General features: G+C 40.9%; 1 protein-coding gene across 1 annotated transcript in view; it reads right to left on the reverse strand.

Annotated features, from left to right (window-relative positions):
- The window catches only part of LOC114660049 (pleckstrin homology domain-containing family A member 7-like), a 54623-nt gene extending 29837 nt beyond the window's left edge, over positions 1-24786 (reverse strand). The window contains exons 1-3 of the mRNA XM_028812566.2: positions 24537-24786; positions 21117-21201; positions 20804-20902 (exon numbers count right to left, since the gene is read on the reverse strand). Of these exons, the coding sequence (XP_028668399.1) occupies positions 20804-20902; positions 21117-21200 (183 nt within the window). The 5' untranslated portion in view covers position 21201; positions 24537-24786. The remainder of the gene's footprint in view (positions 1-20803; positions 20903-21116; positions 21202-24536) is intronic.
- Between the last annotated feature and the right edge of the window lie 1562 nt (positions 24787-26348).

Raw genomic sequence — 26348 nt, forward strand, 5'->3', positions numbered from 1 at the left:
GGTAAGTTTCAACAACTTCCTCTTTTTTGATTGACACATAATATTCTTTCAGAAACCTTAGGCATTGTGAGCGCAAGTCCTCAAAGATACTGTATTTCTATTATTCTGAAGACAAACCAAGAGATATTAAAAAAAAAAGAATTGCAACAGTGCATAGTCTGACAGGTAGAATTCTAAACCAAAAAAGCATGACTACTGAGTGACAAAGTAATCGGAATCAAAAGGAGAAGTCTTTAAAATGAAGAGCAGAATCCAAAAAGTATCTCACTACTTGAAATTTAGAAGCTAGACTAAACAAGAGAAATGCAGAAACAAAGTATTTTTCACGGTGGGATAAAATTGTGTGTAATCGTCACCTTATTTATATTTTTACTTCCTATGGTCCCATGACAATTCTGGATGGCATAGTGCAATTAAAGAAAATACTGTATGATGGAAAAAAATAGTTATAAAAATGTCACTAATGTCAAAAAAATTAAGAGTAAAAAAATTTCATTTATTAGTGAAAAAACACTAAACCAGAATCATAATTTTGTGGTGACTAATTCATTCTCATAGTAAGGGTCAATAAATTGTGATGTTCAGATTCAACTTAGCTGGTTGCAGTTGGTTCTGGTTGTGTTGAATCAAGCGAGCCTAATTATCAATTAACTTTGGTCAACTGTGTGAGTGAGAAGTAAGGGTGCAATACCTTTTTCCACAGGCATGGATAACTTTATTACTTAAATATATTAAGTAGCAATTACGAAATAGTGTTATATGTTTATCTAATACTAACTGATTCCCGCCGCTTCACCTGCTTCACAATAATTTCACTAAAAAGTTGTCACACTAAGTTTACAAAACAAAATTTATAGCAGAAAAGAAAACAATACTTTTTCCTGATGTTTTATTTTTTATCAATTTCATACTAAGAACTCACCCCTTCTCGGATTATTTCACAACAAACCACAGTCTCCATTATCACTAATGTTAAACAGATAGTAGAAATCTGCTCATCAATATGAGCTAAATAAAACTTTTATTAAAACACATCCAAAAGACCTTCTATGATGAACAAAAAATTTGGACAGCGTTTTCCCTCGCCCGGATGCGGGTCACTGGGGCCCCCCTCTGGAGCCAGGCCTGGAGGTGGGGCTCGATGGCGAGCGCCTGGTGGCCGGGCTTGCACCCATGGGGCTTGGCCGGGCACAGCCCAAAGAGGCAACGTGGGTCCCTCCTTCCCATGGGCTCACCACCTATGGGAGGGACCAAGGAGGTCGGGTGCAGTGTGAGCTGGGTGGTGGCTGAAGGCGGGGACCTTGGCGGTCCGATCCTCGGCTACAGAAGCTGGCTCTTGGGATGTGGAATGTCACCTCTCTGAAGGGGAAGGAGCCTGAGCTAGTGCGCGAGGTTGAGAGGTTCCGGCTAGATATAGTCGGGCTCACCTCGACGCACAGCTTGGACTCTGGAACCAATCTCCTTGAGAGGGGCTGGACTCTCTACCACTCTGGAGTTGCCCCCGGTGAGAGGCTCCGAGCAGGTGTGGGCATACTTATTGCCCCCCGACTTGGAGCCTGTACATTGGGGTTTAACCCGGTGGATGAGAGGGTAGCCTCCCTCTGCCTTCGGGTGCGGGGACAGGTCCTAACTGTTGTTTGTGCATATGCAGTGGGTGCTAGAGGGCATACCTTCTGGGGACTCCCTCGTACTGCTGGGAGACTTCAATGCTCACGTGGGCAATGACAGTGAGACCTGGAAGGGTGTGATTGGGAGGAATGCCCCTCCCCCCACCCCGATCTGAACCCGAGTGGTGTTTTGTTATTGGACTTCTGTGCTCATCACGGATTGTCCATAATGAACACCATGTTCAAGCATAAGGGTGTTTATATGTGCACTTGGCACCAGGACACCCTAGGCCTCAGTTCGATGATCGACTTTGTGGTCATGTCGTCAGACTTGTGGCCACATGTCTTGGACACTCGGGTGAAGAGAGGGGCGGAACTGTCAACTGATCACCACCTGGTGGTGAGTTGGCTTTGATGGTGGGGGAGGATGCCGGTCAGGCCTGGTAGGCCCAAACGTGTTGTGAGGGTCTCCTGGGAACGTCTGGCAGAGCCCCCTGTCAGAAGTAGCTTCAACTCCCACCTCCGGCAGAACTTCGACCACGTCCCGAGGGAGGTGGGGGACATTGAGTCCGAATGGGCCATGTTCCGTGCCTCTATCGTTGAGGCGGCTGACCAGCTCTGTGGCCGTAAGGTGGTCGGTGCCTGTCGTGGCGGCAATCCCCGAACCCGTTGGTGGACATCGGAGATGCTGTAAAGCTGACGAAGTAGTCCTACCGGTCCCTTTTGTCCTGTGGGACTCTGGAGGCAGCTGATAGGTACCAGAAAGCCAAGCGGAATGCGGCTTTGGTGGTTGCTGAGGCAAAAACTTGGGCGTGGGAGGAGTTTGGGGAGGCCATGGAGAATGACTTTCGGATGGCTTCGAGGAGATTCTGGTCCACCATTCGGCATCTCAGGAGGGGGAAGCAGTGCAGTGTCAACACTGTATATGGTGGGGATGCTGCTGACCTCGACTCGGGACTTTGTGGGTCGGTGGGGGAAGTACTTCGAAGACCTCCTCAATCCCACTAACATGCCTCCAATGAGAAAGCAGAGCCTGGGGACTTGGAGGTGGGCTTCCCCATCTCTGGGACTGAGGTCACCAAGGTGGTCAAAAAACTCCTTGGTGGCAGGGCCCTGGGGGTGGATGAGATACGCCCGGAGTTCCTCAAGGCTCTGGATGTTGTAGGGGTGTCTTGGTTGACACGTCTCTGCAACATCACATGGACATCAGGGACAGTGCCTCTGGATTGGCAGACCGGGGTGGTGGTCCCCCTCTTTAAGAAGGGGGACCAGAGGGTGTGTTCCAACTACAGAGGGATCACACTCCTCAGCCTCCCTGGAAAAGTCTATTCGGGGGTTCTGGAGAGGAGGGTCCGTCGGATACTTGAACCTCGGATTCAAGAGGAACAGTGTGGTTTTCGTCCTGGTCGCGGAACAGTGGACCAGCTCTACACCCTTAGCAGAGTCCTGGAGGGTGCATGGGAGTTCGCCCAACCAGTCTACATGTGTTTTGTGGACTTGGAAAAGGCGTTCGACCGTGTCCCTTGGGGAATCCTGTGGGGGGTGCTCCGGGAGTATGGGGTACCGGACCCCCTGATAAGGGCTCTTTACAACCGGTGTCAGAGCTTGGTCTGCATTGCCAGCAGTAAGTCGAACCCGTTTTCAGTGAGATTTGGACTCCGCCATGGCTGCCCTTTGTCACTGATTCTGTTCATAACTTTTATGGACAGAATATCTAGGCGCAACCAGGGTGTTGAGGGGGTCTGGTTTGGTGGACTCAGGATTGGGTCACTGCTTTTTGCAGATGATGTTGTCCTGTTTGCTTCATCAGGCCGTGATCTTCAGCTCTCTCTGAATCGGTTCGCAGCTGAGTGTGAAGCGGCTGGGATGGGAATCAGCACCTCCAAATCCGAGACCATGGTCCTCAGCCAGAAAAGGGTGGAGTGCCCTCTCAGGGTTGGGAGTGAGATCCTGCCCCAAGTGGAGGAGTTCAAGTATCTCGGGGTCTTATTCACGAGTGAGGGAAGAATGGAGCGTGAGATCGACAGGCGGATCGGTGCAGCATCTGCAGTGATGCGGGCTCTGCATCGGTCTGTCATGGTGAAAAAGGAGCTGAGCCGTAAGGCAAAGCTCTCAATTTACCAGTCGATCTGTGTTCCTACCCTCACCTATGGTCATGAGCTATGGGTAGTGACCGAAAGAACGAGATCGTGAATACAACCGGCTGAAATGAGTTTCCTCCGCAGGGTGTCTGGGCTCTCCCTTAAAGATAGGGTGAGAAGCTCAGTCATCCGGGAGGGGCTCAGAGTAGAGCCGCTGCTCCTCCGCATCGAGAGGAGTCAGAAGAGGTGGCTCTGGCATCTGATCAGGATGCCTCCTGGACGCCTCCATGGTGAGGTGTTCCGGGCACGTCCAACCGGGAGGAGGCCCCAGGGAAGACCCAGGACACGCTGGAGGGACTATGTCTCCCGGTTGGCCTGGAAACGCCTTGGGATTCTCCCGGAAGAGCTAGAAGAAGTGGCCGGAGAGAGGGAAGTCTGGGCATCTCTGCTCAAGCTGCTGCCCCCACGACCCGACCTCGGATAAGCAGAAGAGGATGGATGGATGGATGGATGGATTAAACACATCTTTATTTATTAAAATCTGCTTTTATATCTCATATAAAGCATTCATGAGACACATCTCTCATAATAACTCAACAATGGTAATATTAATGAATATGCTATTTGTTATTTCTTTTTAAGTTGAATTTCTTTAAAATACTTATTTAAAAAAAATTATTAAATAAATATTCATATAGTGTATTTTTAATATTTTAAAATATATCAGGCCTTTATATCTCTGGTTATATTTCCTAAATCACATATTTGATTGCACATTTTCCATAAGGGCCCTTTTATACTTTTTATTACGAAGGTTCGTCTTTTTTTTATTGAATTTATCTTATCTCCAATTTCATCAATAATTGTTTATTAAAGTTAGTTCTTATATTTTCTTCTCCAGAAAAAATTAATTATGTTATTATGCATGATGATCCCTTTTCACCCCTTCAGAGGCAGAATTTGGGAAAATCCTTTCTTAGTGGATGCCTACGCCATAAAAGGAACATATCCTCTAAATTTCATGTTTCTAGGACCAATGGCTGAGGCTGGCCGTTGATATGTCACCCAGTCTGTCACCTTACATTTTTATATATATAGATTAAATATTGTCTACAGTTGTAAAAGCATTCATTTTGACAAATATACAACAGTAGAGGATCTCAGGAAGTGAACCAAAACATTTTCACAGTGCTTATTAAAACCTTAACCATTGTTAACCTTAACCTTAACCATTGTTACTACAGGTTAAGATGGTAAATTTGTAGCAGTGCTACCTTGGGGAGAACTTTATTTCCCAGCAGCCGAAGGGGGATTACCCACATAGGCTGCTGGGGACGAAAGAGACCAGTGGGAAAGTTGAAAAGGGGGGCCTAAAGGAGCTACAAAAGATTGGTGTTTTTATGTATCCTGTCCAATGTATTGTCCAAAAAGTCAATTATGCTCTGTCTCGTGCCTGCCTGTCGTGTGTATAGTGGTGGATTAATTGTTGTGCATCTTCAAAAGGAGCGCTCCTGGAAATCTCACCCCTTGCAGCTCAGGACTACTGGTAGAACTGTTTCACTCAAAAGCTTCCATGGAAGCTGTTCTCTGGATTCTTATCTTCACACCATACCATTTCACCTGCTTTTGCTGTAGGCCCTATTGGATTGTATGTGGACGTTGTTTTGAGTGTTTATTGTTGTGGTTCATTGTTATGTTACAATTGTATCGCCGTAGGGTAAAGGGGAGATTTGTCTGATTGTTGTTGTTTTGTATTAGGTTTTAATTTAACATATTATTTATTCATTTGTTGGTATTGTGTCTCTGCTTGGGAGTGTGTGCATGTCAGGTCCAGGCTGGGTGCGTCCCTGGAATCTCCACCAAAAAAATAAACAAATCGCAGGTGTGAATCTTAGCAGCACCGGACTGCTACAGATTTTGGTAAGCCAGGTTTCTTACATGTACCCTTCTAATTCCGATATCACGTTCACCCACACAGAAGTCATGTCTGTTAGAAGCGCAGTGCAGTGTGCCACTAATTGATATGTGTCCGACTGCTAGGCCATGTCACGTAATGGTCAGAGCCCCTCTCGAGGAGGAGTTGAGCCTGCTGGATACCCTGTGTGTCTCCAGTTTGGGGCAGCCCGAGACCTGCAAGGGACGGGTTCTGCAAGACCTGACGCTGCACCTAGAGCAGTTAGAGGCGCAGGTTGATGACATCGCCCGCCGTTTTATCAGTCGTGATGAGACCATCCATGACCTCATCGATGCCACAGCCGCCCGAGTATCCAGCGAGGCAGCTGTGAGGGTACAGCATCTTGAACAGTCCTTTGCATGGTGCATGCAGCGCCTGGAAGCAAATATGAGAGAGGACATCAGGATGTAGGTGCAGGAGAGTTGGCGTGCTGTCTCGCAGCCACCAAGGAATTAGCGGGAGGGGGGAACGACTGGGGACAGTTGTCCTTGTCGGTTGCAGTGCCACAGATGGAGTTCCCTAAGCTGGCCCCTCAGTGTGCACCCACGAGCATTGTCGACTTTGTAGAGGAAGTCAACCTGTTTGTGGAGTTGTATCCTCTTGAGTGGGACTGAGCTGCGGGGATTTCTGAACATGACACTCAAAAGTCCGGTGCGCTCTTGGTGGTTTGCTGAGTGGCACAAGTGTAACAACTGGGCGGAGTTTTGCTCTGCATTTCTGAATACGTTCCTCTCAGATGAATACCTGCACCTTTGTGCAGAAACCATCGCAGAGTCTCAGGGACTTTGTCTTTGAATTCCGTGTGTTGTTCCTTAAGTGGCATTCTGACATGAGCAAGCAATAGATATTGTGACATGTCCTTGATGCAACATGTGCCACGAGTAGCAGCTACTCTGAGGGGGTTTGTGAAATCGGTGGATGAGTTGGTAAAGTTGGGGTCCCGAGTGGAAAAGGACAGGGCGGCCATCAGGGTTAGTGGGTCTCAAAAGGAAAAAACCATCTGACCTTCCTCGGTCATGTAGTGTTGGCAGACGGTGTCTGGGTGGACCCAAAGAAAATTAAGTCCATCTTGGACTACCCAGCGCCCCAGGACATAAAAAGTCTCCAATGCCTCCTGGGGATGCCTGGGTGGTTCCACAAATTTGTCCACAGGTTTGTGAACATCGCTGCCCTGTTCCCCCAGCCGCTGAGGAAGGGATCTTCCTGGGACTGGTTGCCAGCATGCCAGGACTCCTTCGAAAGACTCAAGAAGGCACTGACATCACCACTAGACCTGGCACAGCCTAATCCATCCTTAACCTTTCAGGTCCTCACTGATGCAAGTGACTTTGGGCTCGGTGCCACTCTCTCTCAAATGAATCACGGAGAGGAGTGGGTGGTGGCCTATGCCTCACGGTCACTAAAAGTTGGCGAGTATAATTATTCCACCACCGCGAAGAAATGCTTCACTGTCATGTGGGCCGTGAAGTGGTGTCACTTCCTGGAGGGAACATCATTTGAAATCTACACTGACCATCAGGCTCTGACCTGGGCATTGAATTGCTTGAAGACCACGTCTAGGCTTACCAGGTGGGTATTGTGCCTCTAACAGTTTATGTTTGTGGTGTGCTATCGAAAAGGCTGTGCTAATATTATGCCCAATGCACCTGTGGTATGTGCGGTATCAGTCTCTAACCCTTGGTCTGATCTTCCCTTGAACATGCAATGCATTGTTCAGTCTCAAGCAGCCAGTCCTGTATGTCAGGGATTGAGAGAAGGCACAGGGGCGAGGCCTGACCGCATACATTATAGGGAAGTTCAAGGGGCACTCTGTCCCTGTGTTCCAACAAAAAATCAGGGTTACCATTATTAGTTGGTAGTGCCTGAGACATATGTGCCCAAATTCCTACAATATTACCATGATAGCTCGACTGGGGGTCACCTTGGACACGCAAAGACACTGTTTAAAATACTGGAGGTGGCATGGTGGCTGACGATACGCAAAGACATCTGGTCCCATGTCCAGACTTGCACCACCTATCAGGAATACAAAACCCCACCTGGTCTCCCCTCTGGGCAGCTTCAGCCAGTAACCATCACTACCCCAGGGGAGAGCCTAGGCATGGACCTAATGGGACCATTTCCTGCCAGTAAGGACCAGAAGAACTACCTGATGGTGGTTGTGGACTATTTTACCTGATGGGTGGAGCTATTCCCCATGGCTAATGCGACAGCCAGGAAGATGTGCTCCACCCTGAAGGATGAGGTATTTACCTGATGTGGGGTACTGAAAAACATCATAACAGATGGGGGCTTGCAGTTTATTGGCTCAGTAGCTGCAGAATTTTGGAGATAATAGGTGGCGGTTCACCTGAAGACAACAGCATACCACCCCCAATCTAATCGCACTGAGTGGGTGAAGCGGACCCTGAAGACAATGATTGCATCCTTCGTCGGAGACCACCATCAGGATTGGACTAAGTAGCTGCCTGAGCTCCGGTTCGCATTGAATACTTCAGTGCACAAGGTTACAGGTGAGCCACCTGCATTATTAGCTTTAGGCAGACAACTTAATGGCCCTCTGGAAAGCAGTACTCAGTCACAATCCACCCAAACCAGACACATCGATTCAAGATCAACTGCAAACATTACACTGCATCTCTCAAAGGGTGAAGGAGAGGATGATGGTATCCCAGTCCAGGCATCTCAGAGACCAGAGATAAGATAAGACATAAGCCTGTACAATTCTCGGTTGGGGAGAAAGTTTGGATCAGGATTCATCCCCTCACCAAAGCCTTACGATAAATTCACTGGCTCCAAAGTGGTTTGGCCCGGCAACTATCATCCAACAAAAAGGTCAGGTGACCTACGCAGTAGAGTGGGGATTGCCAGTGACCAAGAAAATCGACACTGCTAATATTGCCAACCTCAAGCCTTGGTTCAGCCATATGCAATGACCTGGGGGTGGGGAATTTAGCAGTGCTACCATGGGGAAAACTCCATTTCCCAGCAGCCCAAGGGGGGTTACCCACATAGAATGACTGGAACGGAAGTAGGGCTTGATGGGGATGAAAGAGGCTAGTGGGAAAGTTGAAAAGGGGGGCCTGATGGAGCAACAAAAGAGCTGTGTTTTTGTGTATCCTGTCCAACGTGTCATCTAAAAAGTAAATTGTGCTCTGGATCGTTTCCTGGTAGGATGAATGGACTGTCTCGTGCCTGCCTGTCGTGTGTATAGTGGTGGATTAATCGTTGTGTGTCTTCAAAAGGAGCGCTCCTGGAAGTCTTACCCCTTGCCGCTCAGAACTACTGGTAGGACTGTTTCACTCATTTTCTATGGAAGCTGTTCTCTATAGATTCTTATCTTCAAACCATACCATTTTACCTGCTTTTGCTGTATTGAACTGTATGAGAACGTTGTTGTGAGTGTTTATTGTTGTGGTTCATTATGTTACAATTTTTTCGGACTGCTACAAATCAACATAAAGTAGGTTTGGGCTGAAAAATCTGACATGCAGGGCACTTAAAGAGGGGTGTTGGAATTGGTTCAAAAAGGATCTGTAAGGCACAGCATCAAATCAGCATTTAAAGACATTAAATGGTTGTTAAAGACATTATAATGGTTGACGTGCTACTAATATTAAATCATATACTTAAATTTGATTGGTTTCAAAATAAGTTTGCTCTGTATCAGCTATTAGATATTTCCATCTATCTTGATCTGTTTTCTTTACTTATCTGAACTGAACTGTATTTCTTTGGGTAATCTGTGCTCTGCTGTACTTATTTTTAATTTTTCTAATTGTTAATAGATAATAAGTTATTTCAAAGTGTTGAAGTTGGATGTGGGTTGGGTTGCGAAATGATAGTCTCTAAGATAAGGAGCTTAATTAAATGGCATGGCTGCTTGATTTTTTTTTTTAATTTTCAAATTTATTTAATTTTCTGTTTTCTTATTACTTCATTAATGTTTTGACTATTAAGCAGAGTGGGGCGAAGCTTACTTATAGTTTTGGAGAAAACCTATTTTGGATTCTAGCCCTTAATAAAGGGAATAATTTTGAGATTACGAAGCCTAAAGGACCCTGAACTTGCATTGTGGAGGCTAGGCCTGACATTTTTGCATTTTTTTTATTTTACACAGTTATTTTTTAGATTGCCACAAAATCATAATATTCTTATTTTAAAAACAACTTGCTAGTTAAGTAAACTTCACATTCCCTGTCTTTCCTCCATGTGAGCAAATTAAAAAGAAACAAAAACAAAACATCAATCACTTAACAATAGAAATAGCTAACTTAAATTTCATGCAAATTATATAGTTGGAAAATCTAATGGTACAGGTCAGAGTAAAAAACCTATTTACATTTTGTAGAAGAAACTGGTTTATCCAAGTCCTCCTCCCCTGTGGAAGAATAATTTTAGGGTAACATAGCATTCATCTTAAAGAAACAGCATAAAGGGTTGATAAATGTGAGAAACCAAATAAAGACAGAGTGAACAACAAAATGTAAACTGAAATATAAGAATTGATTTAGGAAAAATACTGAGATGGTCAAGTAAATAAAGAATGTACCAGAAGAAAGGCTGATGTAATATACAAAATGTACTGAAGGATGACTAAGAGATGAGTAAGAAATCAGTAGATGTCCTATAAAGTAGAATGGACAGTTGTTATATGCACAGAAATTTCAAGGAAGGTGGCTCATCTCAAAAGGTATAAGAAGAACCAGAATATAATATAATAGACTTTTATTTTATATAAATCATTTGGGTGTAAACCAACAAACCAACCAGAGTAAAATGTATGTATTGATTGACACTGTATGTAAATTCAACAGTTTATAAAATGAACCTCTATTCTTTGTTTCTCTGATCATTGATTGACACTGTATGTAAATTCAACAGTTTATAAAATGAACCTCTATTCTTTGTTTCTCTGATCATTCTGACTGTGCTGTAACATACTGCTTTTGAAGAATGCTCCCTCCAAATAATTTTGCTGAGGAGTAATTAAAAGATACAACAAACAGCTTTTCTCCAGCCTGATTACTGAATTGTCCTGTTAGAGGATGTTTCTTTCCTTAATAAGATGTTACATTTTGACCACACCCCCAAGTCACAAAGACATGCAAATAACTGAGCTCTCAATTAATGCTGAGGTGCAATTCCCAGAAATGTGTAGAAACAGTTGCACCCAGCAACTTCTGATTGCAAGCTTCTCTCTATCTCTTTCTCTCTGTGCCTGTGGGTCAGTAATGAGCCTACTATTGAGTGACATTCAAGGCAAATCAGGTGAGGACACATGGACCAGGCAGGGTCTTCTTAGTGGTTGAATGCTTTTTAGAATTAACAAAAAATCTCAATTAGTTACACTGAATTTTGGCAACCATGTGTGAAGTTTTAGCTCCCACTAGCCTAATGCCTGCCTGACTCTTGAAATAAGAAAAATTACCAGAGCATACATATACAGTACTGGAATTTGTTTCTCAGTTTGGGAATTTTCTTATCCACTATATATCATTAAACTCACAAAATTCTAATCATTTCTTTTGAATTTCAAAAAACTTCCATATCCTTATTCATCCCTACTTTGCTTATTCATGAACCATCGATGGTTTACCCAACAGATTATTTATAGTTTATATATATATGTATATATATATATATATTGTGATGGATGACCAGCAGCTCAACCCGGCCGGGATGCCCCTGGAATAAAAGAATGGAGGAAGGCAGTGACTTGCCAACACTACTTACCCGAAGACGATAGATGGCAGCTTCCCTGGACTGCAGCGGTGCCCCAGGTGCCCGAAGGGGACTATGGGACTTGGAGTTTGGCAGCACAACCCTGCAGGGTACAGTGGGTGCCGCCAGGGGACGCTGTGGGAAGTTGGTGGGAAAATAAATTCTCACCTAGACCGGAAATACTAATGGACTATGACAACGGAGGTGATTAATTAGTTGCCTGTTTATTTGTGGCTGTGGTGGCTAGAGAGCACTGCAGAAGAAAAAAAGAAATAAATTAATTCCTAGTGCTTTTACCCTGTGTCCTGTGTGTCTGTCTTTTGGGTTGGAGGAGCATCAGTGGCCTCTAGTGTTCACGCCTTATATCATTGCAGATCAGTTTAAATACCTATGGGTAAACATAAAGGTCTTTTTCACCAAACTTTTGCTGTCTACATGAAAAAACTTAAACAAGACTTGTGTAGATGGTCTACCCTCCAACTCACATCTCACTTTAGCCTAGAGAATTAACACTGTCAAGATGAATATCCTTCCTGAGCTTCTTTTTCTATTTCAAAGCATCCCCATATTCATTAACAAATAATTTTTTTAAGAAATTAGATTCAATCATAACGTTCTTTATTTGGAATTCAAAACAGAAATATATGCTTCCATTGTATGACACAAATCATAAATGTTTGGTGTAAGGTTTGTTAAAGAGAGCTATAATGTACTGAGGTGTAATAATTAGCCTATTTGAATAATTTTTTTTCTTTGCAGTAACAGTCAAAATTCTACTCTTACACAAGCATGTAAAAGCAAATTGGAGTAGAAACCTAAATGTTTAATCACTTAAAAGTCCACTTTTACTATGATTTATTAAGTTAAATTTCTGAAGAAGTAAATGTCTTTAAATTGTTTAAATATAACACAAGAAAATATATCTTCAATATTTCTTCTTGATAAAGTAGACAGATCCATATTACTAAACGAGAATGGTAAACCGGATATGGACGCAGGGACCTGCCCGTGGATGCAAAAGACATAGTGCGCAAGTGCCACACAAAGCCCCCCCCCACCCCCACCCCCCAGAGTAAACCGGGAGAGACTACGCACATGCGCAGGCGCCACACAAAGCCCCCCAAACCCCAACCCCCCCCCCCGCACCACAGCAAAACGGGAGAGACTACAAACCGTCAGAGTAGGAAACAAAGTAAAACGTCATAAAGAGGTTAAAGAACAGGGACAAACACATGGAGAGCAGGTTACAGAACAAAGCCCCCCTCCCCAGAGTAAAACAAGAGAGACTACGAACCGTCTGACATGCTGCAAGCAGGATAAAGCGAGGTCAGAAATAAAACACAGACTAGGAAACAAAGTAAAACTTTATAAAGGGATTAAAGAACGGGGACGAACACATGGAGAGCGGGTTACAGATGATGAAAACTGGAATACAACAGCTTCAAAAAAACCTAGGCACGAAACACATGCACACCTAGATATAGCATATAAAGGCAGAAACAACGACAGTTAAACTTCCACACCACACAGCGGAGGCGGACCTGGAAGGTGCAGGCGCCTACATCGTGCGTCGCAAGGCGCGGTAAAGTACAAAAGGCAAAGGCGCCTACACAGCATGGTAAAAACCGACATAATACGGAAGGCGCAGGCGTCACCGCCATATTGTGAGTGGCACTAATGCGTGGTGAAGGCGCAGGAGGAGACATAGTAAAACAAGAGGAGTCAACGCCCCGCCCCAGAGTGAAACGGGACACACTACGGAGTCCACAAAGGATCATACATCAAATCCGAGATGGTACGGACACGCGTCTGAAACCAAACAGCTCAACAACTAACACAGCTTCGACACCGAGCCCGCGTGCACAGATCTAATGAACGTGGACACCTACAACGCGCGTCTCAAACTGCTTAGGCAAAGCAGGCACGGATTCAACACGACACAGCTCGAGTGACCGAGATACAAACACGCGCCTGCCTAGATATAATTAATGAACGCAGGCGCCTACAACGTGCGTCTGAAATGCCGCAGACCAGGCAGGCACTGCTCCAAAAAGAAAGAGCTCAACTAAACGAGATACGAAGTGAAACGGGAAACACTACAGAGTCCGCAGTGCTCCACAATGCACCGCATAATAGTTCGGAAAGAGCTTCGTAGTAACAATGGGGAGACCCAGAGTGACACGGGCGAACGCTCCGTATTAAACATACGTCATCCTCACACGTCCAAACTATACAGGATAGGTGAATCACATTACAGTGATGCATTATTAACAGTACGATAAACATCACAGTATCGCAAACAAATGAAAATTATTACTCGAAAAAGGGAAAATATATTCACCACAGACCAGGTGTCATTGAAACAAAAACAGAATAAAGCGAGATCACAAATGAAAGACAGAGTAGAAAGCAAAGTAAAACGTCATAAACAGGTTAAATGAGGGGGCCAAACACATAGACAGCAGGTTACAGATAATGAAGACCGGAATTCAAAAGCTTCAAAAACAAAAGCTCGACTGACCGAGATACAAACAAACGGGAAACACTACGGGGTCCGCAGTAGTCCACAATGCACCGCATAATAGTACGGACGGAGCTCCGTATTAACAGTGGGGGGCCCCAGAGTGACACGGGCGAACGCTCCGTATTAAACGTGCGTCATCCTCACACGTGGCTGCCCAGCGGGCACGGGTTCAAAACGCCGGGGGTAGGTGAGCGAAGCGAGCAGGGGGCAGAGCCCCCTTGTCTAGTCATTCATAACTTATTAATAAGTATAAATGGCTTCACAGTGCACAAAAGACTCACTTGAGTCCTGACTTTTAGGAAAATTAAGCTCAAATTTAACTAATGAAATTTTGTGAATGATAAATCACAGTAATTTTAATTGGTTAAAATTATAATCTTTATTTCTCTTTTCTGTGTCATTCATTTGGCCAGTTAGGTTTTGAAGTTATCAAAGAGGTTGTTTTCAATTCTTTCTATACAAAGTTTAATTTTATTCTTTTGGTCTTCTATGTTATTGTAACAATTAAACTTTTAAACCCTTTATGTGTTTTCTGAAGTAAAAAAGTTCAACTTTTTTTAAAAGCTGAGGTATGTCTGTAGGGTAACATAACTTCATGTTCCAATCTGTATCTTTTAAGAATTCCACAAGGTCACATTTTTAGTTTGATAGGGATATAATTATTACTGTGTATAGATCATCACAAAGGGCCTCATTTATAACAGCATGCATAGAATTCACACTAAAACATGACGTACGGACAAAACTGGAAATGTGCATATGCACAAAAAAATCCAGATGCATAAAACTATATTCGCCAAGTTCCATGCACCTCCCTTTTTTAAATCCTAATGAATGTGACATTTAATGCATGCGCATGCTCCTACAGCCCTACCCCAACTCCTCCCAGAATTTTGCATATTTGAATATGCAAATCAATATAAGTATCTCCTTCTGTTCAGTGTTTGTGCAAAACACAAAGGCAAATGCATGTGAAAAAAAGAAGAATTTCAGCAAATGCGAAGTAGAGGCAAGGAAAAAACTACTATTTGTTGGTGTAAGCAGTGGTATAAGCAACAAAAGGAAGTTGTGGAGTGATGTAGCGTGCCAGAGACTCTCGAAAGTTCAAGTTCAGAAAGCCATACAGTTCGCGAAATAAAAAACAGGTGATCAGATATCAAAGTTGACATGAAAAGGTGAGTCACAGCCCACCGTCTCTTTATTCTGTTTCAGACAATATTATAAAAGCTGATCCCCGTGCCGAGGACATGAATCCATACATTGATCCTGCTGCTATGGCCAGCTTATCTTCAGGCACTGGCTGCACACACACCTTGCAGACTGCTGTTCTGGACTCACAAAATGCAATAGTGGATGCTGTAAGAGATGGGACCAATGGCCTAAGAAATATAAGGGCTTTACTATGTGATATTAGCCTGAAATTAAATGAATTGGTTAAAAAATAAATTCTGCATCTAATTACTTGTTTTCACATTCTGCTAATTAAATTCAAATGAAGTTGTAAAGCTGTCTGATTTGGCTGATTATTTGGTGGGTCAGCTTCATCATACCGCATCTCTTCATGTATGGGCAAGCCACGATTGTGTGCCACATTATGCAGCATGCTACATGATTGCACAATGCAACACACTTCCTGTAGGTGGGGCTGGATATCAATTATCTCCACAGCTAATGCAGCTGGGTTTAGGTGCAGTCCTCAAAGCAGTGTGCTGAACAGATGGGGCTGATTAGTAGGCTGAAGATAAATGTACTTGTGTATTCTTGTCACATATGTTACAGTGTCTTATTAGTGATTGTTTTTGATGACTTATGTTATGATTAAGGCATTATTTGAACTAAAATTGATTTTTGAAGCCAGGAACCTATTAAAATGTTTAAAAGGTAAATTAACTGTAATTTGCAAAGGGGATTTTAGGGACAGATTAGCCATTTCTTAAAGTGGTGAAAGCCTGTAAGCCACTCCTATTAGCATTGCTCCCACTGAATTGAGGATAAAATCATTAAGTTGTACTAATTATCATTGCTATATGTTGCAATTACTTGGCTTATATTTTAATGCTTGTAATACCAGTCATACAAGTTTATAAGAAAAGAATTGACTACATGAAAAACAGAGATAAATTCTACATTTATCTATACTTTTCATGTTTAAGTACACTTAATGTAGGATGCTTTAAAACATCCATATGAGTAGTTTTCTCATGGGCAACGTAGTTTGACTTGTGTCAGTTTCCAGAAAGGTATATATATGTTTACTCAAGCATGGCTATTTGATACTTTATACTACATTAGAGGAGAGTCAGGGGAAATCAGAGAGCAGAGTGCTGATTTGTGCAAAATTGGCTTAAGTACAAAAAGTGAGCTTCAACTGGGATCAGAGCTAGGGCCACTAGCCTTTTACATTTATACTAAAGCATGTGTAAAACTAGTTGATTAAAATACAGAGATGGTGTTAAACTAAGTACATTACTAGATACCTTCTAGTAACAAATACAGTAAATTGTGAAGCTGGAAAAAAATTAAAAAATGAATGGGTATATATCAAATAAATCAAAATAAATGTAAAGAGTTATACATAGGAAGTAAAATATATTTAATATAATTAGACAATGGGAGGGAATGGATATAAAATTTGCCCATCACTAAAGGCTAATAGGATATTGGATTATACAACTATGTAGAGCAGAAAACAAAATAAGTTAAATGTAAACCTTACAACAAACTTGTGAGAACTCATTTCAAATACAGTACATAGTTTTGGCTACTATAACACAATAAGGACATAACAACACCAGAGAAAATATACAGCAATCTTATCAGCATTACTAATGAGAAAGACTGAAAAAGTTTAATCTTAATTTGATTAACAAACTGTGATTAAAACGTGACATGAAACAAGCACCTAGATATATGAAGAGAGTTATTAAGGATGGCTAATACTGTTACTTTAAAATCCACTCTCTAATAAGAGCACAAAATGAAGGGTTACATATAGAATAAATCAATACATTTTACATAAATGTTAGAAAGCATTTCTTCTACACAGTAAACTGTAGATATACATATCAAATAGTTACAAAGTAGTGCATTTGAAAAAATAAGGTTAGTGGCTTCATTGTTAGGTACAGGTGGCCATCCCATGTATTCTAAAAGGAGTGGTATTACCTATGCCTATTTAACCTGAACATTACATGGTAGCAGGTTTGGTACATACGGACTTGCGAGTATCAGGAATGCCAGATGCCCTGGGGTTTCACATGCACGAGTGTCACAGGTGTATTGAAGGTTTTAAATATAAACATATATCATAAGCAAATTTGCAACTACTATGGGATACATTTGTGTTGGTGTGGGATAGACAGATTGAATGTGTTTTGAGGGAAACTGAATGGCAGCTCACTATTAAGTGAGTAAAGTGCTCATTCAGTGCATGCTGGGCTCACATATGTTACGGCCATGACAGAAATCAAAACAAAAATCTCACTAGTTTACTTTAGACAACTGTTATATTTGCTGAGCTTTAGTCATTGCCTTGGTTATGGGGATATATTGTTTTTACTGATATAAGTAATCATTTACCTATGTTCGTTGTTTTCACTGTTAGTTTCTGGAGTACGTATGTAACCCTCCTGTTTCTGGAAGAAAGGTCTTGCCTAAGATTGGATTGCTTTTGATTAGGCTTCACAGAATGAAAACTCAGTTACACACTCATTTTGGTTTATTTCATTATGTTAGTTTGTTTTATGATGACTTAGTCAGACAGCTAACTTCCTATAAACATGGTTGTTGTTTTTTTTCCCAAATTGCATTTCCATTTGGATATTTTGCTTTCTTTGTGTTCTTTAGCTTCTGTACTACAGAGCATACTGTTTTTTTATTATTGTGTGTTCTGTTCTGTATTTCTGTGTATCTATGTAGCATTTAAAGAACACCTGCACCAAAGAGCTCTATGCAAAATACATATTCATACAAAGATGTCCAATCTTGCAAAATGAAAATTTTAGCGGTAAACAGAGCCTATTCCAACTTTATCAGGCACAAACCAGTAACAAGTTCTGATTGGGGATACAGCTTTTATCAGGATGTATTCATTCACACAACAATTAAGAGTGTTTAAACAACCTAATAAGCAAATTTTTATTTTATGAGAGGAAAACATTAGCAAGCCAAAGGAAAACTCCTGGTGCAAATTCTTTGCAGTTTATTAACAAATTCAGGCTACTGGAGCTGAGATGTACCACTGCTACTTACTGTACTTCTATTCATGACAATATAAAATTCCACAAAGTTGAAAAAGGAAGGTTAAATCCTTTTTCCTCTTTAGGTACTCAGTGTTCTCCTTCAACCCACTACACAGCTTGATATATAATTCAGTATGAATATTTAAAAGATAGATAGATTGATTTGAAAAATTACTTTAAATTTAAATTAATAGATAAATATACTTAGCATTACATCATAAGCATCTTAAAAACAAAGTACAATGTCCCAAACTACTATGAAAAACAGCCTGTTAAAAAAAGAACATATTAATGAGTTTGCTCTTCAAAATGTCTAGTTCAGGACATACAAAATTATACTCCTGCAATTATACCTGAAAACAAATCTGCCTAGTAAATCAAATACAGTTGTTAATATGGAAAATTATTAATGGCAGTACTATACATAACATTATCAAACCTGCCTAATTCAAATTACAATTGTAGGTACTCATTAATTACTATCATACACAATGAATTGCAACAAATTAAAATCAAATCTTGGCCAGCATTCACATTCAAAGTCCATTCTCTACTATCTCCTTACAAGCTACAGTATGTTCAGAAGTTAACAGTCTGCATGTATGATATTATAATTCTCCAAAGTATACATTACAACTGCACCTACTAGCCTCAAGCGTAATGAACATCTTAGAAATTCTATGATTTAGTCTCAATGACGGAGAGACTGGCATTTTTCATTTTGCCGGCTGGAACCCAAATCCTGATTTAGCGAGCTGCTGCCAGACACTCTTACTGCCTGCTAAAAAGTCTCAGTTTGCCAGATACTCTCTGTGAATGTCTCTGATAGTCTCTGTGGAATGAAACTTTGTGCTTTAACTAATAATATGATTGGTACAAGACCTTGCAAAATCAGCAGTGACATCCTCCAAAGGCATGAGCTGGACACCCAAATTCTGAATAAAGGGCCCTAAATCAAGGATGAGCAACATCAATGGACAGAACTTTGCATCAGTGGTCAAACCAAGAGGATGGGGTTATTTTTCACCCAAGAATCCAATGGCAAGACCTCTCTTCCTTCCATTAAAACCATCAACCATAACCAGCTTTTGCTCCCCATAGCCAGAACCCATAACTGATAGGGTGTGGCCATAACAGATGTTGAAGCAATCCCTTTACAGAGGGCAACTCTGCTGGACTAGAAGAGTAGAATACTAGTGTGTATTGGAGTTTGGATGTGGTTGCCATTAGTCCAATCTTGGTGAGGAACAGCAAGTGCTTGACCAAGTGAGAGAGAGACTGTACATAAACCATGCCTTTACCTTGCTAATGGTGAGAGCTGACTGATCACCTGCTTACCCAACAGGTGTACAGTTGCTAGCAGCTAAGGACACTATTTGTGTAAAATCCTGAAAAGAAAAACTTCAGTACCGGACGCAACTAGAAGGTGCAACAAATGGTGTAAAAGGAGATGAGCTCCTGAAAAAAGAAAGTGTTCTCAAAATTCTTCCTTGTGTCTGGAGAAAGCCGAAGAGGAAAGGAACAAAGCATCAATCACCTCATTCAGAAGTACTACTTTGATTCTGAGAACTATTAATTGTAATATAATAGGAAGGATAAAGCCAGGTAATGTATAATGGTTATTTGGGTCACTGTGATGTAATAACCTTCTGAAAAGTATGTTCTGGCTATTATGAGTTTCTCATCCTCAATTCAGTAAGAAAGTGGCAGAGCAGCCTCTCAAATACACATACGCTCTATCTCTTACACACATACAGAGAGAGGGAGAGAGAGATACAAAGAGTTTATGTATATGCCAGTATACACACACACACACAGCCAGGGATAGACTTTCACTCATTTATAAACTTTGTGCATACAGTAAATTGTATAAATCTCTTCATATTGTTGCAATTGTACTCGGAAAGTGAAACAGAAATTCCCTCACTTAACCTATATTTAACTTATTGATTGTTTTAATTAACTACTGCCATTGCCAAAGGTAAAACAGATAATTAATTAACTGAGCGATCATACACCCCATGCTACATGGAGTTTGTTGTCTCTGGGGTGGACAAGTTAAAATTTATTCTGTTCCTACGGTGAAGATATGGCAATGATCATCAATCCATTATCCACACACACTTGGTCCAGTACCAGATTGTGTAGAGTGAAACCCCATCCAAGCAGCTGAAACATTATTGAATGGAACATCATTACATGGTGGCCTTTTTCATACACTCACATTCACCCATACACAACTAATTTAGATTTATTAACTGTTAATACTCACTCCTTACTAATCTAATATGCATATCAGTATGAGGTGGGAGAAAAAAAGACTACCTAAAGTAAACCCACACAGACCTTTTAGGGATCAAAACTGAAATCCTGAAATCCACATAATTCAATTCAGGTTTGTGGGGAGCCAGAGCCATATTGGACCAAATTACAATTTCCAATTAGCTTAACATGCTCATGTTTAGGGTGAGGCAAACAAAGAGGAGTACCCCAAGTCAAACCAATGCAGACACGTGCAACACAACACACAGAACCCTGAATTTGTGGGCACTATCACTGACCACTGTGCAATGCTGACAATGATTATGCACTGCATAAATACTTGACCAGCAGCTCATTGGCCCTCCTTGTAGGATTAGGTTACACTAAGGATATGGACTGTAGTTAATTACCTGCTTGAACAGCCAGCCACGAATTACAACAGGGCAGTTTGGATCTCTCCTTACTGAAAACTTCCTCTTGCCAAAGTTATGGACTTTTGAGTCTGTGACCTTAAAAAAAATAAGTTTGCTTATTTTTATAAAATCTCAAAAATGTTCATAATGTACATTACTGTTTTTCAATTTAAAACATGAAAAATGACAAAGTTCATAGTTTGCTTAAAACACAGTAATTGCAAAGGAAACAGACTTAAACTATACAAAACTAAGGAAAAGTGAAAATGGTACTGAGAAATACATAAGTGTATTATTTATACAAACTGACCTTTGACCCCAAAGTCACTGAGGAGATTGTGCCAGTGCTAGATGCCTGACTCATAGCACTTCCTGGACGCTCGGTTTCAGCCATCCTGCAAAGTTTGAAGGACATATTAAGTGAGCAATTTGATAGTTCATCTGGCATGGAGACAACCCTGTCCTCTTGCTTTTATTTAAAAAGCCTTTCCACCATAATCTTTAATGTGTTTATGTGGAACAGATCTGCAGTTCTTTTGAAACAGTACACTTCAGCTGCCCTTGCCTGTCTGCATCATTACCCAACCTTGCAGTAATTTCCAGGATTTCCATACTTGGTACACTTTGATTGACAAAACAGCTGAGGTAGCTGCCCCAGTCCCTTCAGTGGTGAATAGTTGTATGAATCTAATCTGAAAGGCATGCAAAGCAGCCAAAGCCTTTCGGGAGTGTGGCAAAACACACAGCACATGAAGAAAAATTCATAGAACAAAATTCATAAGAAACCACCCCCTCACACTTCTATGCCCACTATCCATTGTAATGGCATCCACCAGGATTTTCCAGCTCCTTAAAATCCACCTTTGCATTTATCCATCCATTTTATAATCTGGTTATCCTTTTATTTTTGTATGTTGTCAAGGCTTATTAGCAAGAATCATTACAGGGCACTTTTATTTATACACTCAAGCACTCACACTGGTTCAGTTTAGATTTTGCTGTTAATTACGGTCTTTAACTCCCATACAAAAAATAATAACACAAAGTTGCCACAAAAGAGCCATTCAGCCTGGAAGTTACACCACCTTAAGGCAGATCTAATTAGCCTGAGCCATTTTTTCCAAAAAGAAGATCAACATCATTCTGGCAAAAGTGATAGGTACAGACAGCATATGAAATGGAGCCAAGAGTGAGAGAAAGTGAGAGCACACTACGTCCCATAAAGCTGTGAGGGAGAAAAGTGTGTAGGCACCGTGCAAAAGTAAAATTGTGAAAGTGCTAAAAAGAGAAAAGTGGAATAAGTGTACTGTGGAGACCTAAAAAAGGTCCTGAGTTTATGTTTTCACTGTGAGGACCTAATGGAGAGATGTGCACAATGAGGTCATGACAATGGGAAAAATAGATAAATTCACCATGGTGACCTGACAGACAGAGACTGAGGATATGTGTGCACAGGGCAGCCTATTTGTATCTATATATACCTGTGAATGACAGAAAACAACAGTGTGTATACATTGTGAAGTCACAAGGTTTAAAAACATGCCTGCATATGCACTTGGTCGACCTCTGAGGAACCAGAGGTACATGTCTGAATAAAACGACCACCCACACATAATAATAACACAGGCCAATGTGAATTTAGCTCATGCACTAGTCTAGTCCAATTTACTGTCTAGTCCAGGGGTAGGCAACGTCGGTCCTGGTGAGCCGCAGTGGCTACAGGTTTTCATTCCAACCCAATTGCTTAATTAGAAACCAATCATTGCCAATCTCAGACCTTATTTAATTTTATGGCTTGTTAGTCTGTGCAATGTAAGGCTCTTATATCGTAGATTTTTTTCCTTTCCAAAGATATCATCCAAATGATATGAAGCCTAAAACAGATCATTTTCAGTCTGTCACATTTTTCTATTAAGTGTTTTATTAAATCAAACAGTGCATGATGAACACACACAGATGTAATTGGAAAAAAGCTAGCTGGAGAACTGCTGGCTGCTTTGTCTTTTACATCTTATTGCTAATAAGGAGCAATTAAAACACTGAATGCAGCAGTTTAAGATTGAAATAAGCAATTAAGGTTGGAGAACCTTAACAAGCGAGACCACTAAAATGAAGCATCAAAATGTCACTTAAGCAATATGTGCTTCATCAGCAATAATTGAGTTCTCGTTAAGGAACTGGGTTGGAACAAAAACCTGCATGTACTGCGGCTCACCAGGACCGACGTTGCCTACCCCTGGTCTAGTCCAATTAATTGAATTGAAAAAACTGAGCTAATTTAAGAAAATAGTCAAACTGTCAAACTGTGAGTGCATGAGAATGTTAGAAAGAGAGAGAGAGAATGACTTGTGAAAATGGAGCAAAGGCTAAGGCATTAAATAGCAGAAAAGAAAAAGAAAATACACAAGTGGCATGAAAGAGAACAATATGACTATTCAAAAAAACAATCACATTGACGTCAGAAGGTAGCTGAGAGTGGGAAGCTCTAAAAGCTGAAATATTTAAAAAATGCAAGTGGATTCAATATTCACTGGATAAATTCCTAAATCAGCATAATGCTTCATATCCCTTTGTCCAGGAGGCCGATACAGTCCAGTACAGACGCACTATGCTGCAGATAACTTGCTGTATATCATAACGATGTCATACAACACAGAACTCACAACATTCTTGGGCTGGGCTTAAATCTTACTTCATTTTGGGTTTTTTTTCCCTTTGTATTTCTGTTTTTCTGTTGTTTTGTCTGTATTGATTTTGAACTAATTGGTTGTATCTTTTATTTTATTATTAATTGATTGAGTAGCATTCTATTGTAATGTTTTGGTTTTTGAAAATAAAAATAATTGACAAAAGAAACACACATGTTTTTTTCTACCAGTTCAGAATAATCCACAACCCAGCACATATTGTAGACCCAAGCAGAGACATAACCAAACTATACAATTATTCAAAATAAAATTGCATAAACATAACATGCATAAACAAATTTGAAAACAATCACACAGTACATAAATAATATTATATATCCTGTATATTACAAACTATGATAATAACAAGTATAAGTCTAATCACTCATTTGCTTGTATGTGCCTCCACATAGAAATATACATTTATGTATGAATACAATCAAATAGTCACAACATAACACTAATATAATATGTATGCTCATACAGTTTAACAAACACATGGCACACATAAACACATGTAGACAAATTTGCACACACATACATTTAATAAATAAAAATATTTTCAGATTTAATTTTGCATTGCAATCTACTGTCTTAGAAATGGGAGTCATCTTCTCATACTGATATTATACACACACTCAGACACTGTAGAGAAAGCACCACAGTTAGGCTGGGCTACAGGTCTCTAAAAAGAGGAAGGAAACTCAGAGAACCTCCACAAGGGCATTGAAAGATCATTAAGAATTCAGGTTGGGAGTGAAAAACATAAGTTGTAAAAAATGCGGATGCAGTGGGAATGCTTTACTGTATACGCAATGGTATTCATGGACCTCAGAGATACTTATCAAGCATTCAAATATACACATCCCACTTTTTATAATCTTTCCCATTCTATGTTATGCATGCACAATAATAATACATTTTATTTATATAGCACCTTTAAAAAGCACATTGAAAAAGGTATCTCAAGTAATGACAGAGCAAAGGAGAGAAAAAAGGGAAAAGGGTGGAATAAAAAATTGAAAGATGCCAGAGGGATTTACCTGCTGCTGGTTTTCTCTGAGAGAGCACAACCTGGTTAGCTGAATGCTGTTTACACACACTGTACTATGTCTTCTCCTTCTGTTGTCTCCATTCACATGCCTCCTTGCCTTGTCTTTACTAATACAGCTCCCCTCCTCACTCCCACTCCCTGACATCTGATCTGTGCTCTGCTGTTGCATTCAGCTGAATCAAGTGGTCACTGCCCTTTCTGTGTACATGGTGATCAGGGCTGGACACCACCAGCTTTCAGAATTGCTCGTTCCCAGCTGCACTCTAAGGTTGTTGACTGAGCTCAGATGTGTCCTCTGAAAAATGAAAGAAATTACTTTAAACTTTCTTTGCTCTGAATCTATTTATTGTGCAGTTTTGAAACTGTAAATGTGGGGGAGGGTAGAAGTGAAATTAGTGACATTCTTAAGAGAGGCGTAGTGCTGCAGCTGGGAACGAGAACAGCTGGAGAAATAGCAAGTAACAGTGACATAGGCGAAAGACGGGGAAAGCTTGCTCTCTCTCTAACAAGGAACTTCTTAGCAAGAGGGAGACAATCTTGATAATTTTATTAAAGTAAGTTGTGACAGTGCCCACTTTGTGAGTGGTAGTATATAAAGTAAAAAGTGATTTAAGAACCAGTTGATTCAGACCTGTTAGATCTTCCAGTATTTTGAAGGTTATACCCTCATTTACATCTGTGAGCATAAAGGACATATATGAAACAGTATCTGGCATAAATCCCAATTTTCGCCTTTGCCACAAGTGCTACCACCATGATATGTGTGTGAAGATTTTTTTTTCTAGGAGAAGACTTCTGCTGTCCTCAATTCTTCTTGCTAGTCATGGTAACACTCTCAGATTTCTCAAACAAATAAAACAATTTACAAATACAAAAATTTCCCAGCATGTTTAGATTTTTTTCATATTTATTCTTTGATGATTAATTTCCTCTTAGCTTAAAGGTAATTGAACACCACAGTGATGCAATGGTTAGAAATGCATCTTCACAGATTCACAGTTCTACGTTAAAATCCTGGCCCAGTTGCTGTCTATGTGAAGCTTCCAATGTCTTCTGGTGTTCAAATGTTTTTTCTCATGAGTCTACAGTTCCCTTCCTTCCGAAAGACATGCAGGTTAGGTTGAGAGAACATCAAATCGGTCTTGTATAGATGACTGTTAGGTAGCAGTTTTCAATGGGATGTTGTTTTGTATCTAGTGCTGACAGGATAGGCTTTTCCACAATTGTGACTGTTAAGAAATAAAGAAAGAGAAAACAGAAGAGGGTTTGGGGTAGCCATTTCTTCCTGAACCATTAAAAAAACTTACAAATGGATTTTTTTAGCTTTGCTGCATACTTTTCTTTCATTCTTCAGTAGTTTGGCTTTAATAACAGCACTTTTACACAAAGCAGTAAGTAGGATGCTTTCATGGAGTGTCATCTTCTTAAAAGACAGTAGAGATGCTTAAGAAGCAGCTCGCATCTACTCCTAACTTTTTATTTCTATCTTACAGTACTGAAAATTGTAATATGTGATGTTTTCGCTCTCTGGGGCCATTTCTTTCCAGGGTATAACATGGCATAGAAGAAGGCTGTTGCTAACCTTTCATGGGCATATTCTATTGCAGAACAGAAGCATTAATCCTCATATGAACCCATGAATGCTAGTGCCTTTACTTGACTGGCAGATCTATTAATATTTGCAGTGACCCCCAGACCCTCACATAATTGCTGAACTCCAATACATAGACACAAATATGTAAAGAGTCACAAATGCCTTAACTTGGTATGGTAAGCAGACTGCAACATTAAAATTTAAAGC

This window comes from Erpetoichthys calabaricus, chromosome 11 (genome assembly GCF_900747795.2).
Source record: "Erpetoichthys calabaricus chromosome 11, fErpCal1.3, whole genome shotgun sequence".
In the NCBI taxonomy this organism is placed as follows: Eukaryota; Metazoa; Chordata; class Cladistia; order Polypteriformes; family Polypteridae; genus Erpetoichthys; species Erpetoichthys calabaricus.